Source organism: Andrena cerasifolii, chromosome 15, assembly GCF_050908995.1.
Source record: "Andrena cerasifolii isolate SP2316 chromosome 15, iyAndCera1_principal, whole genome shotgun sequence".
Taxonomy (NCBI): Eukaryota; Metazoa; Arthropoda; class Insecta; order Hymenoptera; family Andrenidae; genus Andrena; species Andrena cerasifolii.
In genome coordinates, this window is record NC_135132.1 from 7,951,811 (window position 1) to 7,970,199 (window position 18,389).

An 18,389-nucleotide genomic window follows, 5' to 3' on the forward strand; every position below is an offset into this window, starting at 1 on the left:
TGACGCTTTGTGGGATCGCAGGCCTTTGTTGAAAATGACTGATCCCAGCGCTATGAAGCGCTACCTATACAACGTGCATATAGTGTACTTTCCAGTTTTCCTGCTGCATACTTTTTAAGAACGCAGACGTAGTGTTTAAATTTTAAATGATACCCTTAAGACTGTTTCAAGCGGAGAACTCGAGAAAGTACAGAAAACAGAAAAAAACTCCTAAAAACTTATATCAATTTAATTGCATAAAGATATATATATATATATATATATACATATATATATTGTACTATAATTAACATTAATCAAATGTACATGTACATTTTTAAGCCTAGGTAAGTTAGCCGGTTTATATCGCGAATCGTCGTTGAAAAATATATTTTTTACGTGAAGACATTTATAGAAACACTGTGGTCCACTTTTTATTGCACTCTCCATGGGAAGAAAGTAACGTTCGGTAGCTCAGTCTTAGATAACCGGAGATGCCGAGGATGGTGCTGGCACCGTACTGTTCGTATCGACGAAAACTTGCAACAGCTGAGCCAATTCTCTGGATTGAAGCGCCGCGCTGAGCTTCTCGGCAGCGTCTTTGCTACTAATTCTGAAATGCGCAGGATGTGCGTGTGAAGCGGTGCGTTTCATTTCAACTTCTTATTCACCCTTATAGCTTCTCGAAATGTTCGAAATTTCGTCTCTTACTATGTACATTGTGTTCCTAAACCTCGGAGTGGAGGATGTTAAAGTGAATTTAAATTGCTAGAGGAAACGAGCGATGTTTTCGGAATGCGAGCAGTTAAATTGTGATGCAAAATTTTGTTAACTCGAAAGACGGCTTGCAAGTTAGCTAGCAGCTGTTACCTGTAATATATTGTCAATATACGTCATATTATTTATACTCATTCATACATTACCTGCGAGACCGTTTAGCTCTCTCCCAGTCAACGTAAAGGTCAGTGATCACTCCATGCAACCTGTCCATGATTTCGCTGTCCTTCGCCATCTGCGCTTTGATCTCCGCCTCGTTCTGTATCAGCTCCTGATACTCGGGGCACAGATTCTCCTTAGGATTCTCCTTTAGCTCCCATTCCTCGAGCGCATTCAGTATCTTTACTTTCGTCACTAACTCATGCGCAGCGTTCAGTCTAGGAAGTATCAACTCCAACACCCTGGATATACTGCCCTCCGCAACATCTGTAAAGGCGCTTCATTTCACCGAAGGACGTTACGCTTCGTTTCAAGAGCGACCTACCGCAAAACACATCTAGCTTGATCTTCCTCTTCGTCGCTTCCCTGGTCAATATGTCTCTGAGAATTATGATGCTCGATATATTCTCTCCGTAGAAGACGGCGGTCCCTTTCCTGAAAATTACCGAACCGTTGGATCCAGAACGACGCGCAGAGGAATACTTACTTGTACGTGCACCTCAAGGCTGTGCCCACAAAGGACGACACGTATGTTAAGGCAGCTTCGCCTTCCTGCAAGTGAGGCCTCTCGGGGACATCGGGTAACACGAAAGAAAGCCAGGCGTGCATCTGAAATACACCTCGTAAGACGCGGAACCGTTAAAATCTTACTGGCAAATGTGCGAACCTCTGCAACCGTGAAGCCACCGATCAACTTTAATTCGTTAAAAGGCTCTCCGGAGGGTTCCTCGTCTTCATCTTCGTGCTGCCTTACATGGAGAGAAAGGGCGCATATGGGTATTAAGATTCTGCGGCAGCACTTTGGCTGCACCTAAATTGCAGAAAATTATTACACTCCTACGTCGTGCAAGAGAAACTGAGGACCTACCTGCGAAGTGACGTAGATCTGTAATGTACCTGGCTGACCCTCGATCGTTCTCAGTCTCATTTCGAGATGATTAGTGTTCACCTGTTAAAGTAGAGGCCAGTTTAAGCTTCCACCAGTTTCTTAAGCTTCTTCTTTTTATACTGACTTGACAGCGGTACGTGGCCAGGACAAAATTGCCTTCCCTTGGATTGCACGTCGACAGGCTGACCACGGCACTATTGCTTTCTACGTCCAGCAATCCAATTGGTGTGTCCGACTGCACCAGAATGTTATCGATCGGTGTGTCCAGTTCTATCGAAAGTGAGTACGATGCATCTTCTTTGTTCAAGAGCAGCCTGAGAAGGATATTTACTGGTTAATTGTTTAAGGAACCGTCTAGAGGAGCGACACAGGTATTACCTGTGATTCACCGATAGGATTAACGGTGCCAAAGGGTCCACCGTAAAGTTAGCTGCCTCCTTGTCTTCGTTAAGTTTCTCCTGCAGCTGTTGTATCTCCGCTCTGAGCTTCGCCAAGCCATCACTCTGGTCGGCTTCCAAGAGCCCGGGCGGTCTAGTAGTCAGACCAAATATTCGCCCTGAATACGTTGTGACTAGAACTTCGGGGTATCCTGCGGCACCAATTATGCCACCTACCACTGAACTGATGCTTTCGCTGGCATTCTGAAAGGCATAGTTCACTTTGGTAAGAATTCTCTGCTCAGCAGTGAATTCCTTACGCTCTGAATTTAGAGGGAGAGAGAAGAAGAGGTGAAGTTTGTTAACTTAATAGGAACTAGGTATAAAAAGTGATGCACCAACTAGAGGTGTGCGAGAACCCGAAAATGGGAACCCAAGGTCGGGACGGGTCGGGTCGGGTTTCCGAAAATTTCGGGAACTCGTCCCGATTCGAGAAAAATTCCCGACCCGACCCGAAATTTTCGGGTTCTCGCACACCTCTAGTACCTACAGAGCGATAGCGAAGGGAAGGCAACGTGTCTTCCTCAGGAAAAGTGTATACTTCAACGGTGCCATCCTGCCGGCCCACAAGTATATCCAAGCCGTCTTGCAGCTCGTAGGTATCCAAAGAAGTGACTTCGGAGCCTGTCATGTTCAGCAGCCATGTGATCCTCAGGGTTTTGTTCCCCTGAAGGATCAGCAAACCTACCTTGCCATCCATCGTTCCAACCAGAACACGATCTTTGGATTCAACGTCGCCCTCTCTGGAAGAGAACAGTTCATCGGAAGCTGGACACAGAACAGTGGAATATTAAGAATGGAATATTAAGAACCTGTACAAGGATAGTACAGTGGGCACACTCGGAAGCCTGAGAACTGCTGGAGTCTTTGTTCCGTGGAGAACGCGTACCTGAAAGAAATGAGATGCGTCAATGCTTGAGCCAGGCCAGTTTCTTAGAAGAAACCTGCCTCGACCTTGGAAAGCGAACTGATTGATTTTCTTACAGCGCAATCTCCGCAAGCTAGAATCGCGTAGATAGTGGACCTTTCGACAGGGAGGAGAACAACGTCGTATAAGGTTTCGCCGGCTAAGTACGAGTCAGCGTCTTTGCAGTCGTGGTATCTGTGATAAAGATCTCTGGCGCATGCAGCGAGGTCTGGACCAAGCACGTACCTGTAAACACGAAAGAAGTAATGTAAATTTCACGCACCATATCGATCGTCGTCAGCATACTCACATTGCAGAAATGGGATCTATGAGGTTCGTGTCGAATTCTAGAAACAGTTTCCCTTTCTTCGTGTAACCCTTCACGGTATTCCCATGCGCAATGAAAATCTTATCGCGCGCTGTACCCCCTATAACCATCTTGCTGATCTTCGGCCCCGGAAGGGATTTGAACGACACTTGCAGTTCCCCTTTCTTTACGCCTGTGGGAAATGGAATTGGATGTACTCTATACTCGGCAACTTTCTGAAATTATTTTCAAGGGAGTTCTAGATACTCCTGTAACACAAAGACTGTTTAAAATTTACCATACACGTGGAGGACACCGTCGTGGTCAGCGACAACAAACTTCTGCGTCTGTCTGTGTTCTGTTGCAGAGAAAACTTTTGTCGTGCCCCGAGATGTGACTCCCACAGCTGCGTAGTCTATTCTTGACAATGGCAGAGTCATTTTTAGTAGCAGAACTACGGATGTTATTGCAAATTTACTTCTCGAGTCTCAAGGCAGTGGAATATTAAATACGTCTTCGCATAAGTGGAAGATAAACCACTGTGCTATCAACTATGGAACTTATTACATTGCTCTCAGTTGTATTGGAGAATATTTTCGGCGCACATGCGCGAGATCAATTTATCCATAGCAACAAGCTACCACAACAATTCATTCTTCGAGTATAGTCTCACTCTTGGGTGAAGGTAGATTGTACTAGTTAAAAGGAGATACTTAGAAAGTAGAAGAATACTTGGGAAGAAAAGATAACACAGCTCGACAGCCATCTGGACTTATAACGTTCAATAGCCGTTTCTTATATTCTTGAAAAAAATGCAAATTTTCAACTTTGAACATCTTTTGTGTCGAAACAGTAATAGTTATTCGGTTCCGTCGAATTATTCTATGAACCCTCCCGAATACAACGATATAAGTTATTAATGTATTATGAACATTTAAATATGTTTAAGCAACGATCAAAGGTAAAAGAACACCTGAAATGCACCCATTTTTGCAGATATCTTTCAATTTATTTCCAAAACTAAGGATCTAGGAGAAAATCTGACTGCGCCACGCGATGCAGCAGACATTTTTCCTTCGGAAAGCATCGACAGAAGTGGTAACTCACATTTTGTTTTCAACACAGAAGCGAAATAGTTTGGTAAAACCTGCGGCGCGCGATGCACTGCCGCTCAGCGTAACGGTTGGCGCCGCACGTTTTGCCAAACTATTTCGCTTCTAAATTGAAAACCAAACGTGAGTTACCACTTCTGTTGATGCTTCCGGAAGGAAAAATGTCTGCTGCATCGCGTGAAGTAGTCAGATTTTTTCCCAGACCCTTAGTTTTGGAAATAAATTGAAAGATATCTGCAAAAATGGGTGCATTTCGGGTATTATTTTCCCTTTGATCGTTGTTTAAACATATTTAAATGTTCATAATGTAAAAAAATAACTTATTGTATTCGGGAGGGTTCATAGAAAAATTTGAAGTAACAACCAACCGAATAACTATTACCGTTTCGACACAAAAGATGTTCAAAGTTGAAAATTTGCATTTTTTTCAAAATCGAATTTCTCAAAAACTGAGGGTGATGGCGACAAACGATTTGTGCATTCGTTTTCAGCGCACGAAAACCTATAAGAAATTTTGTCGAACTGTATAATTATACATTTAGAATACGTGTATTTATAATAGGAGAAACCCTTTGCGTATGTAAAAAAAAAAGAAGATATACATTTGGGTAAGAAGAAGATGCTCGTATACGTTTGTTGAGATTGAACTTTATTTGAATGAAATTGCAGACATGTTTGATAGGTTTTTTATTCAAATGCACTGTTAATATAAACTCTTGAGTATTCTATTGGTTTCTTTACAATACATTACAGTTATTGGTCGAGGCTAGGGTTGGCGGCGTGAGTATAATCCGGAATCTTTTTTAAAAAGCAATGTAGGAAACAAACTACGTTAAATGTAGAAGCTTCTGGGAATTAGTTAAACTTTACGCTATATGCAACGCTTACAGAAACGCACGTTCCTATGTGCTTTATAAATACGAGATTTTCAGTATTGCGACTGAAACTAGCAAGGAAAGAAAGGCATTGAATAACGTGTATTTTTATTATAAAAATGGTAATACAATCAACGAGCCTTTGAAGTGCTAGAAGTGCACTTCTTTTGCTTTTCTTTTTTAGCCGAAGTCGTAAATTTCTAAAAGAATGATTTAATAATATCAAACTCTTTTATGGATCATTAACCGAACATTCAGTCCCACTAACAGCAGCCACAGCAAAGAGTTAGTATTGTGTCATTGGTGCCCTTAGAATTAAACGTTACGCTACAAGTTAGTCCTTAACTGCTACTTCATGTTCGAGAAAGAAGTACACTTTGACTTTATCAACTGCTTTTTATTTCGTTCCTCCTATATGCTCGCGTCCATTGGACACATCTAACCGAAGAATAAAAAGTACACTCTGGGGATTGTCTTCGATTACTTAGATTTAGAGTTTCCACCGGCAGGAGATACAAACAGAGTGGCAGCACCAGTTACGATATTAAACCATCTACGATTGCAAAGTACATTCGTTTCACTGAAGCTCAGCGAACGAAGTGGGCAAATCCTGAAGGAGCGTGGCCCTTCTTGGCAGCAGAGCCACTCTTCCACTTTGTTCGATCTTATCAGCCTCCGCTCATAATTATTTTACAATTCCTTAGTGCTTCGAAGGCGCCAAGTGCGAGGAATCTGTACAGCCTGGTGCCACGTTTACTTTAGAATCTACCTCCGGGGCAACCGTAATTGAAGCGACGACAAAGGACAACGGAGAATCTCAATGAATTGGGCGACTCGGCTAATTAACGCGATACTGCACGGCGACCGCAGGGCAAAACGTGTGCGTTTAACATCGTACGAATTCGCAACCCTAGGCTCGACGGTGCGCTTAATAGCCCGTGAATGTGCCGGGCGGTCGAGGAACGTCGAAGCGGGGGTTCCCGTCGTAGGAGACCTGCGCGCTAAAGCCGTGTTTCCAATCGGCCGTGTAGCGAACGATCTGCAGCCTCCCGTCAGGAAGCTGAACTCTGTACTCCCCGCGGACGATGTCGCCATCGCTGATGGCGTTGTGGGAGTAGTCGTTGCCGAACGAGTCCTCCTTCACTGCGTAGTTGAAGTCGAATGGCATGCCTGGCTCGTGGTGGTGGTGGTCATGCTGAGGTAAATTGTTTAGATTAGAACGATCCCCTTCGCTGCGCCTCTGGCTCCTCATTGGGTCAAGCTTCTAAGCTAATCGATACTTTAACTGATACTTAGAGGCATCCAGAGTAAAATCACTTCGTGGGACGAGATCGCTAAGTCTGTTAAATTATTATTTCACTCTTCCGAAGCTAGATAGTGTACTCTGTTCTTACTTACACCTCCGGGGGGGATGGTATTGCCACTGGGCCCAGTGGGAGTTCCATAATCCGGGAACTCCGGAGTGGGTCTGGGGCCTGGTGGCGGGTATCCTTCGCCAGGGGTCGGCCTGGACGGAGGGAACTTCGTGCTGGGCTTGGGGCTAGGGTAGGGTCGCCTCGGGGTGCTTGGATAAGGTGTTGTCGAGGAGAAGGGCGTTCTTGAGGTTGTAGGCTTGGAGAATGGTATTCGAGGTGTGTCGTAGTTGTAGCCCTTTGTTGGCTCGGGCGGCAAGTATGTGTTGCGCCTTGTCCCAGGTGGCAGGTCACAAATCACGTGGACCACTGCCATGCAGAGTATTATTATCTATAACAGAGCGCGTAATAAATACATGAGAATTATTCAACAGATCCAGAACTCTTCGCCAAATCGCTGAAGTTCTTTGGATGTCGAAAAGGGTTTACAGTGTCTCAATTTCTGTTCAAGGGTGCTCTAACGCCGAAGCGCTAATTGGGTAATCGAAGAATGGCGAAGAACTACTGCTGGTAGGTCTACGCGAACGCTTTCCAAGAATCTGCGGGTGGATTTGAAAATTGGAACGGCGACAGCGGATCTCATCAGTTTTCCATGGACGATCCTCAGCAGACAGGATCCAACTGTCTCTCCGAGGCGTGTGTCCTCCCACTCGAGCCTCCTACTCTCATTTACACAACCGCATTGAATTACCCGCGCGGTAATCGGCCAGCGCGCAACTTTTAATGGTACCGCGTTTCCTCTCGCCAACAAAACGCGTCTCAGCCGCGGGTAGCCGTGATGAGAATGTAATGAACTGTTGGCGTGTTGCAAACAGGACGACAGATGTATAATGCGCTGTTCGAGGCGTTTTCTTCAATTAGAAACTGAGAAGATGCCTCTGCATTGCGCAACGGCTGACGCTTTAGAACACATGTCATAAGTGGTAGTAACTGCTGGCTTGCGTTCAGCGATATCAGCGCGCCCGATCAGTGCCTTGAAGTCGTTGCAATTTAGTGCAACGCCTGGAGACACGGAGGCTCGGGAATTTAGGTGTCGCGGTGGATTAACATCAAAGATTTAGAATGCTAATTGAGCGGAGCTGATTACAAAAATGGGAGCTGAAGAGATTTGACTCGCAAGAAGTTAACGGAACAGGAAACTACTGGGAAGAATAAAGAAGGGAGCTCGAAGTGTGAGGTAATTGTACTTGCCGCTAATTTAGTACAGTTTCACTTCGGAGCGAAGCAAAATCTGCATGAAATTCGCTTAGGATGGGTGCGAAGAGCTAACCCAGAAGCCGAAGAAGCGGAGGAAAATGGTAACATTGCAAAATAATTCGCAGCCTCGTGGAGAATGTTAAGTAGCCTCTCCAGCTATCTCATTTGAATTTACTAACTGAAGAAAAATCCGGTTGCCATCAGGCTTACACCATTGTTTCAGCAGTTATTGTTTAACATTCATTGTCACAGCCAAAGTGATGCAAGTCTTTCTTAAATCTCGCATCAAGGACTGCAATCTCTATGTTAATTACATCATACAGCTGGAAGCGCGTTTAACAGAGTCATGGAGAGTTGTAGGGAGCGATTAGGAATTAAAGAATTAAACAGCTTCTTAATAATAGAAGACATTTGATGGATGACGCGCACACGTGTACGATTTATTCTGCAATTAATTTCTCCGCCACTCCTGTATCACAACTGGAACAATTAAGCAAGCGAAAAAAAGCTAAACTCCACAAATTGTTCAAGAAACATTAATCTGTCGCTCCACAGAAAAAAAGAATGCTCATCCTGCAGTCGACACAATTACCAGCGATAAAACTTCCCTGACATCTGCAAATCCATCAAGTTTCCCTGCAAGCGTTTATGATCTTGTTGCGCAGAGGGGATCCTGCCTGTTCCCGCTATCAGATCTCTGGGATTTCCAAGACGAGACGCCACGGAATCACCTTGAAGAGGAGAGACAGAGGCGTGCTTGTCTCGAAGAAGAAGAATAGGGTATTGTGCGGGGAAGTAGCTGCGAAACTGAATCGACTGCCGCGGCTCACGTAACCACGCAACTTTCTATCACGGTTAATTAGACGAAACCATTAGGATGCCAATTCAGAGTCGAATCGTTTGACGAGTGGAGGCTGGGGATAGGCCAACTGTATCGCAAGATGTGAACTTGAAGCCCTTCGGGAGTACTTTAAAGAAACAGCAGCGTTGGTTTCATATGAAATGGAAATTTAATAGAAAGAACTAGATGAGTTGGCGCATTTAACGCGGCCGACGAGCATTTGTCGCTTGGGGCCCTGTCCAGAAGGCCCCACCAGGGTCCCATCTCCAAAAAAATTATGATTATATCCAAAGTATATTTTTTTCTGTACTAGCACACTTAGCCTGCTTTTAATAAACTACCTCTTTATTTTCCCGAAAAAATGGGCCCCTCAGAATGATTGTCACCTGGGCCTTTTGCCTAAAAGTATTTGTTTGAAAGCTCGGATGGTGCATCGAGATCTCAATATAGTCTGAGGATGCTGATTGCCTAACTGGTCAAAGATTCCAATAAAATGAATTGAGAGTCTCAGGGGATGTGAGCAGTAGCTGTGCCAGGCTGCTCTAGCCAGCTAGAGGGGCCAGCAGACGCATGCATGTCGATAAATCAATTACAGAGGGTCCGAGCGATTCATCTTTCCGCTGATTAATCGCAGGATCCGCAGAGGCTTGCGATAGTTTGTTGACACCTCTACCCTGCGAGCACGCGAATCGAGATTTATGCGTCACGCGGCTGCGACGCTGGGAGGCTGTAATTAATTATAATAATTAGATGGGGCGAGAGGAGCCGCTGTTTATTGCCGCGAACGGCACTCTTCCCGGTGATGTTAGTTATGGCTCTTCTCAGTGGGGTGCTGAGGAGCCCAAGTGCTCTTGAGTATGCAGGTATTTTGGTAGCAGAGTGCAAATTTGTTTCTGTGATTTTGTGGAATGGTTTCTATTATATGGGAGTGTAAAGTGGACTCTGAAGCGATCCTGAGCTTGCTGATACTGGGGACAGTGGCGGATTTAGCAGGGCGGCCGATGCGCAGTTGCCACCTGGGAAGGCCCCACCAGGGCCCCATCCTTAAAGAAAATTATGATTTTATCCAAACTATATTTTTTTCTGTATTATTATACTGAGCCCGTTTCCAGTAAATTACCACTTCAGTTTACCAAAAAATGGGCCCTTGCTCAGAGCCCCCCCCCTCGGGCCCTGTCTTAAAAAATAAATTATGATTTTATCCAAGCACTTTTTTTCTATACTTTTCTGTACATTTACCCCCTTTTAGTAAACTACCTCTCCATTTTCCCGAAAAATGGGCCCCAGAAGTGGGCCCCTTTACCACCTGGGCCTTTTTTCTTAAATCCGCCACTGACTAGGGAGTAGTCACCAAATACTAGCGAAATGAGGATCTAAGAGTGAAAAAATGAAACTAGTGTTAAGAGAAAGCCAAAGATATGTGATACTAGTTGATAATCAGTGGATACTAGTGTGTAACAAGCTGATACTAGGAAATAAGGATGTAATACTAGCAAAATATCGAGCTAATACACATACCTGAAGGTAAAACATGTCGTGGGGGCAACAATGTTGACCCAGATCGTACTGAAATCAATTCACTCGCCGGTTTTGGGGCAGTGCACTGTGGGAAATGGAAAATGAACCCTTTATGAAAAAGCACTATATGTTGGCTGATTGTTACTGCCCTTTCACTTAATAGTCGCGAACCTCGAACTTAATCCAAGTACTAACGCGAGTTTATCGAATTTACGTTAAATAACGAACGGAATTTCGATTGCGCAAGCACTTGCAGCCGATTCGTGGTGGCTTCAAGAGAACTCGTCTTTATCTTTAAACTTATATTCTTAATGTCACCCGGAGCACAGTTTCTTCGGCATTTCTCGGTGATTAAACGAACCGAAAGTCTGCAGAAAAAAGTCGAAGCGGAAAGTTTCTCAGGGAATTAAGCCTTGAGGGGTCAGGGGGTTGGAAATTTTTTGAAATTCTGGGGAGCTGAGTGTCAAAAATTAATATTTGAAGCTGGAATCTTTGAAAACACCAATTTTGAAGGCTAGAAATTTAGAAATCTTAAAAAAAAATCTAAAAGAATTTTTTTAATTTTAGATCACGTAAAGCGCCAAAAATTCCAAATTTCTAGCCCTCAAAATTGGTGTTTTCAAAGATTTGACCTTCAAGTTTCAAATATTAAATTTTGACCTCAGCTACCCAGAATTTCAAAAACATTTCCAATCCCCTGACCTCTCAGAACTTCATAACCCCGTTTTCTTACATCATTACAAATTTGAAATTTCCAGAGATCACAGATCTCAAATTTGAAAAACATTGAAAAACCAAGTATCAAAATTTGGCCAAATTAAATCTAAAATCCGAACTTATACACCTCTACACTTCCAAATTCAAGTTTTACAAAATTCAAAGAAAATCGATTAAAACTTAAATCCCCTTAGAATAAAACAGCGCCAGCATACTTTCGCTAGAATTAATAAAATCAATTCCTCGAAGTCCCACGACCCGATTGCAACACGTTAGAATAGTTCAGAGAAGAATATCAAGATATATTCCAGTTCTATTGTGCTTTCCTCCCGGGCTCTGAGATTATAGTCCCCCCCCCCACCTCCGTCATAAATGTAGCATAAATTATCGGTCGATTGAATGTGTGCTTTGCGACACAAAGGGTTGAATAGACCTCGACGACATTTCACGGTTAACCACACCCTGGCCGCGGTACGATTGTTGGTAGCATCGCATGCATAGACACCACTCCCTGATGGGAGTCACGAGATGCAGAAGAACATCGTGTTCTCTGTACTTTAATCCTCAGTGACTGGATCAATTATCCTTGCACAGAAACGGTTCACCCCCCACTGTGTTTCCCTACACTTTTTGAGGAAAAAAAATTGACATTGGGGATTTGGAATTTTCTTTATGGAAGATTGCAGTGGAGGCTCCTTTTTGAGATTAAATTACAAAATCTGATGATTCAGTCTTGAAAATATTTGGAGTATTGCACTTGAAAATTTTGGGGGTGATTGTGGCAACGGAGTTGGAAAAAAATTGTGCTGGTTTTGAGAATTAATGGTGCTGAGGAGTGAATTTACTCTGTACAATTGAATTCGGGAAATTTTGGGACTACTTGAATTGTTTGAGATAGTAGACGAGGAAGGGAGGAAGGGTTAATTGCAGATTCCAGAATTCTAAAGGATTATACCCCATTGCCTGAACTCGTGTGTCTAAAAAGAAAACTCACTCATTTTTCAGAAATCATTAATGGCTCCCTCCCTCCCCGCGTTTTGCACCTTCCTCTCAAATTTTAATTATTTTAGCTTGTGAAGAGAAAAAAGTCGCATATCACCATCGAAATTGTAGTACAAGAAAAGAATTATTTGTTCATTTTTAGTGCATTTTTAGTAACATCGTTTGACATAAAATGTTGTTTATATATTTTTTATTTTCGAGTTTTTAGTGTTTGTGGATTTTTCATATATTTTTTAAAAAAATTTTTAATTTTCGGTTTTGACTTTTTTTTATAAAAAATGGTATTGTCATCAGAGGATCGAAGCTATCTAAAATCATTTAATGAACTTTATGGAGCTGTACAGTATGGACATTGTGTTTCCAACACATAAAAATCGCAATTATGCCATTAACAATGGTAGAAATTCAGGAAGGTTAATTTAATTCTAAGAAATGTCAACTGTAGCTTCTAATATTCCGCAAGGCCCACACAGAATTTCCAAAGCGCCACCAAACATCACAAAATCTCTACCTTCCCCTCCTCTCTCTCTTCCACCACCCACACACAAAATAAAAAACTCGAAATTTCCCCAAGCGTCGAATAGAAAACCACCCTTAACTCCCCCATCCCCTCGAAGCTCCTTCCCAATAAACCCCCAACATAAACCAGCGAACACGAAGTAGCAATCTTCTCCCACATCCCCCTGCCATCTGTCAGGGGCCCCCTTTTTGGGCCTTCCTGCCCAAAAGTCACAGCCAAAGCCGAGCGAGCGATACTTATCAGTCGCCGAGAAATTCCCAAAGGACCAAAGGACGGTTCCCGAGCACATAGTCCCCGCCAACGGAGGTGGGCCCAAAGTTCGGGCCCCTTGGCGGAATGTCGCACAAAATGGGCCGCGATGCCCCGCAACTTGTCACTGAATAAAATGAGCGAATGGCACCCGGTCAGAGAACAACACCAGCGTCGCCCAGGGGGTGGTTGTTACGTGGAGGCGCCGCCGAGGTGCGGTGGTCGCCCTTACGGTGGGACTTCCGTTGCAATGCACACAGGGGGGCACGGGTGGAGGATGGCGGCACGCGTCGTCGTCCTTAAAACGATCTACGTGCGCACAGATATCGTTGCACTCCGGCACGGCTGTGAATAAAGTCAGTACGTAACTGCTCGGCATGCTGGCAGGTTGGGTTTATATAGCGTGGCTCTAATAAGATGATACTTGGACGCGTCGGGGCCCCCAAGACGAAGAAGAAGAACAGAAGGGAGGGGGGGAGGCAGGACGATGCGCCTTGTTGCCTTGCTTCGCCTCACCTTGCCTTAGAACCTTGCCCAGAGAGATCGAGGAATTGGAGACGTCGTGGTTGGGCCCGATTGTACTTTTTGCGGTCCAGTGCCATGTTTCGGGGAAATTTGCTGGCGTATGGGGATTTATTTTCGGTGGAGGGAAAGAGAATAGTGGGAGCAGGCTCGGCTCGTCAAAATTAGGCAGCTGCATAAATGCAAAATGATGATTTCATTGGGCCCATTTTTTTAAAATAAAGATTTAAATTAAATATTACAAGTTGTACTATAAATGTAAGGTGCGAATAAAAATTCAGAGTGGGGCCATAAAAAAGCTCCCATAAATGTATACAAATAAAGGGCCCAATTTGGCAAGTTCGCCTGGGGCGCAAAAAAGGCCCGAGCTGGGCCTGTTAGGAGAATAATTTGGGAGTATTTGGAGGAGAGTTGTAGAAATTGATGTTTTATGAGGGTTCTGAGGGGTTGATTATGTGGGGTAGATTTTGGGGGTGGATTGTAGGGTTTGGTGAAGAATTATAGGGGATTGATCCTTTGGGTAAGGTGGTAGCGGAGAACGCCGATGGGCGTTTAGGGAGCATGATCGGGCAATGGGGATAGAGTGCTCCCGCACGTGACATTGCGCTGAGGGCTTGAGTTTTAATTTATGGGTTGGAGAGACTTACTATGTTGTTATTATGATGATTAGGTAAATCGACACTATTGGTAGTGTTAATATAATTAATATTCTCAACACACCCTTTTTTTCTCAGCCTCCCAAAGATCTCAAAACACAACAATTTTTAATTACAATATTCTCCAGCTTCCCACATAATTTTCCATTACAATATTTTTCAACATCTCGAGGCACCTTCACAATTCCTAAAGCTAGCTCCATTAAAAGGCACCTGACTTCATCTCCCAAGCCCATATCGTAACTTCAGTGAGAAAACTATGTGTCTCAATACATCTGAGAATCTCCAAGAGCGCGCAATCCCTCGAGCCAATTACGCCAGTTTGATCGAAACACCTAGGATCTCGGACGTGCCTGCATTTCTCATTAACAATTTACCGCGACTCGTCGAGCCAATACGCTCCAGCGGACGCGGAAGCATCAGAAGGAACAGTTTAAAGGGACCGCGTCACCGCAGGAAAAACGCAATCAAGGCAATCCTTATCGAGGAGGAGATCCTCCAACTGGTCTCTAATGATGTCCGACGATAATATCTCTCGCTGTTCTATATCGGGGGGAGCTCGAAAATGGAAAAGAGAAGGTGCAGATTGTATACATGACAAATCGTCGGACGTGTTTATTCGCATCGTGGGAAGGCTAATCCGGATCAGCGCGATCCACAAATGATCTTTCGAGCCTCTCGTGCGCTGACTTCTAGCCTGTCGAAGGTGCAGCAGTCGTTCCGTCGACTATCGTGCTTGGTATCGGAAAGAATTTGATATTTCATAGGTGTCCGGGACGATCCAGTCGGCGTTCGATGCATCGATGACGGCGCTGGGCCTTACTTTGCTCCTTTTGCATTTGTCGCTGGGAGGCGCTTCTTCGACCCCCCTTAGCGGCAACGTTTCGAGCCTGCTGGCGTTTTTTCCTCGTGGCAAAGTGGGGGCGCGGGTATCCTTCGATGCCGGAGAAGGTATTTTGTGAATGGTAAGAGTGTTATGGATAATGTAAGGGGGACTGGTTTGTGGGAAATGGTGGTTGATTGAAGCTCCAAAGGGGGGAGGAACTGTGGAGCAATAACGATCGATTAATCGGGTGGGCAGTGAAATTTGGATTATAGTCGGCAGGCTCTTGCAAATGCTGAATAGTGGGTATTTTATTGATTGTGAATTTTGAGTCTTTGGTGGAGAATATTGTGGTGAAAAAAAAATGGCTGGGAGAGGGGAGGGGTAAGAGGGGTAGAGGAAGTGGGGTAAGTATGAGCTACTGTTAAAAGAATCTAAAAGAATAGTGAAAACTGCATTCTTTCAGACTGAATTTTTTTAAGCATGCCCAAAATGCTAATAAAAATAAATTTAGATGCTGATGGCCTATTTACAGTAGTCACAGATGTATATGTCCTTTTCAACACCTGCAAAGGCATGGAGTGCCTACATATAACACAGAAAACACTTCACCAAAAGTTTTCCCTCTGTGTCTTTAGAGAAAAGTCCTCTGCAAAACATGCAACTCGCATCCTCATCATCTGGGTGACCCGTCTGATGACTTTAGTATTTAGACCACTTGCTAATGGACGCTTAGAGCTTTGAACAATATAGTGCTCGTAGAAAATTAACTGTTGGTTCACCAGATTATTGTTAAAAAAAATAAAACATGAGAAGTAAAATTGGCGAGTTTTTTTTTTAGATAAGATCAGGATTTTATTTTTGAAATGAAGAGCAGGAGGAGGTCCCTCTGTTAATAGATATCTCATAAAAATGGAATACTTAATAGGGCTCCCTATTAGTAAATGTTATTGGATCACTAAATTTCAATAAATACACAAAAAAAGTTGCTCTAGAAATTGGTATCACTAAATACTAAGAAAAATAAAAGAACCTCACCTCTCAGAACGTTCTCCACTACTAAATACCCTCAATACCCTAAATAGGAAAAAGATGGGGTGAAAGGGACATTTTTGTTTGGGACAATATAGTTAAAAAAATTAAGTAACCAGACTAGTTCTAATTGGTAACATTAGAGAGGTCAGTTATCTGATTATAACAATACGTGGTAATAATAAGCTTCACTCTAAATTTACCTGTCTTATTTTTTACTTTTTAAAAAAGGGTATTTTGTCCCTTTTATAAATTGACTGTATTGAATGGAACATAGGTACACATTTATGACTGGGACAGTGTAATAAAACAAGGTAAGTAATATTAATATTATTTCTACAACTATTATTACTCCACATATCAAAATCACAGTATTATTAACTTTTTCTTAAGTCACCCAAATACCATGGTATTCGTACCTACAATTTTTATTTGCTTACACTGTGGAAGCATTCTTGCCACTGGAGGCTTGGTGATTTCAATGCGTGGTAAAGTAGCGTGCTCGTTTCTCAGACGAGAAGATGTAGGTACTTATATTAAAAAGTGAACGGATTTTAATTATTTCGTGACAAATGGAAGTTGGTTATCCCCTGCCTTTCCTCCCTCACATCCCAGCTTATTATTTCTTTCTACAGTCACAGAAATCGAAACCTGAAATCCACGCTGAAATTCCTCGGATTATTTACTTCGCCCATAAATGGTCCAGGACCTTAAAATTCTTTACCAAACTCTTCATCGTCGATTCGAAAGAAACAGATTCCGTTTCCAGAAACGAGGAAAAAATGTGAAGACCAGTTCTACTCTAAAAATAGAATCTTCTCATTCGACCGAAATTTAATTGCCTATTTCGTTTCTTATTATGTTTACACGACTTTGAGAAGTAGGGATCAGTGGGGAGGGAAAAGGTGGCATTCTGGTTTTGTTCTCGAATTCCAAATCGGTGTTTATGGTATTTTTTCACACAGGCGCTATTATTTATCTCGAGTCTGTTATAAAAAAACTTTTCGATGTTTTGAAGCGAAAAAATTGCTTTAAATATCGAAACATTTCGACGTCAACCTCTTCGAACAAATACCCTTGTATATCAACATACTGACCAATTAAGGAGTTCAACATTATAGGAAACGTATTTTTAGAGATAACTAGAAGTTTTATTGGCTTTTTTCAAAATGGCAAGCCAGAAGTCCACCCAAGCGATAAACAAAAATAAATTTCCGACGAATGTATGTCATAATGCTCCACTAATCTCTCCAAACTCTCATGTACATTAACGAACTATAATACAGTGGGTGGCCAAATTATTTGTTTATTTATTTATTAATCATAAACGGGTTAGAACCCATTATGTAGCAAGGATACATAACATTATGCGTGTTGAATAAAAATAAACCTAAATATATGCATACTATATCAAATTATACTTAACAATTGAGAGAAAAATGAAAAAATAGGGGTGAAGAATGAGAATGAGAATGAAAATGAAAATAAGAATGAAAATGAGAATGAAAATGAGAATGAAAATAAAAAAGAAAATGAAAATAGAAATACATAGAAAATAGAATAGAAGTGAAAAGTGAGGGGTGGAATTAAAAGTGTTTACTATACTATTACTATTAATTTTTTTTTAAATTATTATAGGTGCTCGAACAAAAAAGTTTATATTTTGTTAGTTTAAGCGATGCAATAAAATAGATGTCTCATTTTTAATGTTATAATATTATTCTTTAACAGTAGCATATGTATTTAAGAATGCAGATTAAATACATTTATATAGGCTCAAGACTATATCGAGTACGAGAAATACAATTACCCAATATTTGGTGACTCCGCTTTTAGCTTTTAGGGCTGTGGCTGCATATTATTTCTGTCTTATTTATAATAATTTTATCCCCGCCCTTTTAAAAACAAATGAGATTTATATATTGCAAAATTACTCACAATGTTGCCAGATGTTGCAGCTGACCACTATAAATGAAGAAACAATAACACTCATACACAGTTACTTTAATTACAGCCACAACTTTCACAGACTTTCGGAAATTTTTTTGTGTAATAACAGCCACCCCCTGCAAATTACAAATTCCCCATACATCCCTGAAGAATAAAATTGTGGCATTGAGGGTAAAAACGGACTAACCTACATTGAAAAAAAATACTTTTCCCTATTTCAAATGATTTATATAGCAAATTGAAATTCGAAATACATCACTGGTACCTACTAACTCAATTTCGCAAAAAAATGTGGGTTAGTCCGTTTTCTAAATTTCCGCGTTGCCTAACTTCCCTTAGTAAATGCACATTTCTCAACAGTTGAGCTCCTTCCACACATTCCAGAAAATAATTTTTAATTCCTCCTTTTAGACTTATAGTCTGCCGAGACGAAAATGGCTGCGCGATTGGCTTTTCCCATCGTCGTGTTCTGCCGCAGCAGAGACTTGGGTGCCAGGCATCTCCTCGG

At 42.3% G+C, this 18,389-nt stretch overlaps 3 protein-coding genes and 2 long non-coding RNA genes across 8 annotated transcripts in view; 3 read left to right on the forward strand and 2 right to left on the reverse strand.

The window, feature by feature from the left end:
* Positions 1–211: 211 nt before the first annotated feature.
* LOC143376973 (BBSome complex member BBS7) lies at positions 212–3,911 on the reverse strand. 3 transcript variants are annotated; one of them, XM_076827810.1, is made up of 13 exons: positions 3,754–3,910; positions 3,459–3,648; positions 3,226–3,394; positions 3,054–3,130; positions 2,732–2,984; positions 2,183–2,445; positions 1,929–2,118; positions 1,784–1,864; positions 1,583–1,726; positions 1,403–1,524; positions 1,241–1,350; positions 903–1,182; positions 212–592 (listed from the first exon to the last, which is right to left on the reverse strand). In XM_076827810.1, the coding sequence occupies exons 1-13, from the start codon at positions 3,893–3,895 to the stop codon at positions 460–462; spliced, it is 2,154 nt and encodes a 717-aa protein (XP_076683925.1). In that variant the 5' UTR covers positions 3,896–3,910; the 3' UTR covers positions 212–459. The 3 variants fall into 3 exon arrangements, with proteins under 3 accessions (XP_076683925.1, XP_076683927.1, XP_076683928.1); XM_076827812.1 differs by having other exon boundaries at positions 212–849; XM_076827813.1 differs by lacking the exon at positions 212–592 and having other exon boundaries at positions 1,009–1,193; positions 3,754–3,911.
* Positions 1,927–2,857, forward strand: LOC143376986 (uncharacterized). Its single transcript, XR_013087212.1, has 3 exons — positions 1,927–2,083; positions 2,152–2,588; positions 2,734–2,857. It is a non-coding gene; the product is annotated as an uncharacterized LOC143376986 (long non-coding RNA).
* Positions 3,912–5,199: 1,288 nt separating the features above from the next.
* Positions 5,200–13,472, reverse strand: LOC143376983 (uncharacterized). Its single transcript, XM_076827835.1, has 4 exons — positions 13,131–13,472; positions 10,411–10,495; positions 6,841–7,185; positions 5,200–6,637 (listed from the first exon to the last, which is right to left on the reverse strand). Exons 2-4 carry the CDS (start codon positions 10,423–10,425, stop codon positions 6,371–6,373), a joined length of 627 nt encoding a protein of 208 aa, XP_076683950.1. The 5' UTR covers positions 10,426–10,495; positions 13,131–13,472; the 3' UTR covers positions 5,200–6,370.
* LOC143376988 (uncharacterized) lies at positions 6,628–8,235 on the forward strand. The gene is made up of 3 exons (XR_013087214.1): positions 6,628–6,642; positions 7,306–8,031; positions 8,105–8,235. It is a non-coding gene; the product is annotated as an uncharacterized LOC143376988 (long non-coding RNA).
* LOC143376978 (protein maelstrom homolog) overlaps positions 8,238–18,389 on the forward strand; it is a 41,210-nt gene continuing 31,058 nt past the window's right edge. For both annotated transcript variants that reach the window (XM_076827825.1, XM_076827828.1), the window contains exon 1: positions 8,238–8,243. The gene's annotated coding sequence lies outside the window, so the exon portion shown is untranslated. The remainder of the gene's footprint in view (positions 8,244–18,389) is intronic.

Bases quoted from the DNA above. Each gene is read 5' to 3' on its own strand.
- LOC143376973 (XM_076827810.1), bottom strand. From the start codon at position 3,895: ATGACTCTGCCATTGTCAAGAATAGACTACGCAGCTGTGGGAGTCACA. The intron at 1,727-1,783 runs GTAGGTCCTCAG...TCTGCAATTTAG, and splicing joins AGATCTACGTCACTTCGCAG to GTGCAGCCAAAGTGCTGCCG. The intron at 1,351-1,402 runs GTAAGTATTCCT...GGTAATTTTCAG, and splicing joins GCCTTGAGGTGCACGTACAA to GAAAGGGACCGCCGTCTTCT.
- LOC143376983 (XM_076827835.1), bottom strand. The intron at 6,638-6,840 runs GTAAGTAAGAAC...AATTTACCTCAG, and splicing joins ATACCATCCCCCCCGGAGGT to CATGACCACCACCACCACGA.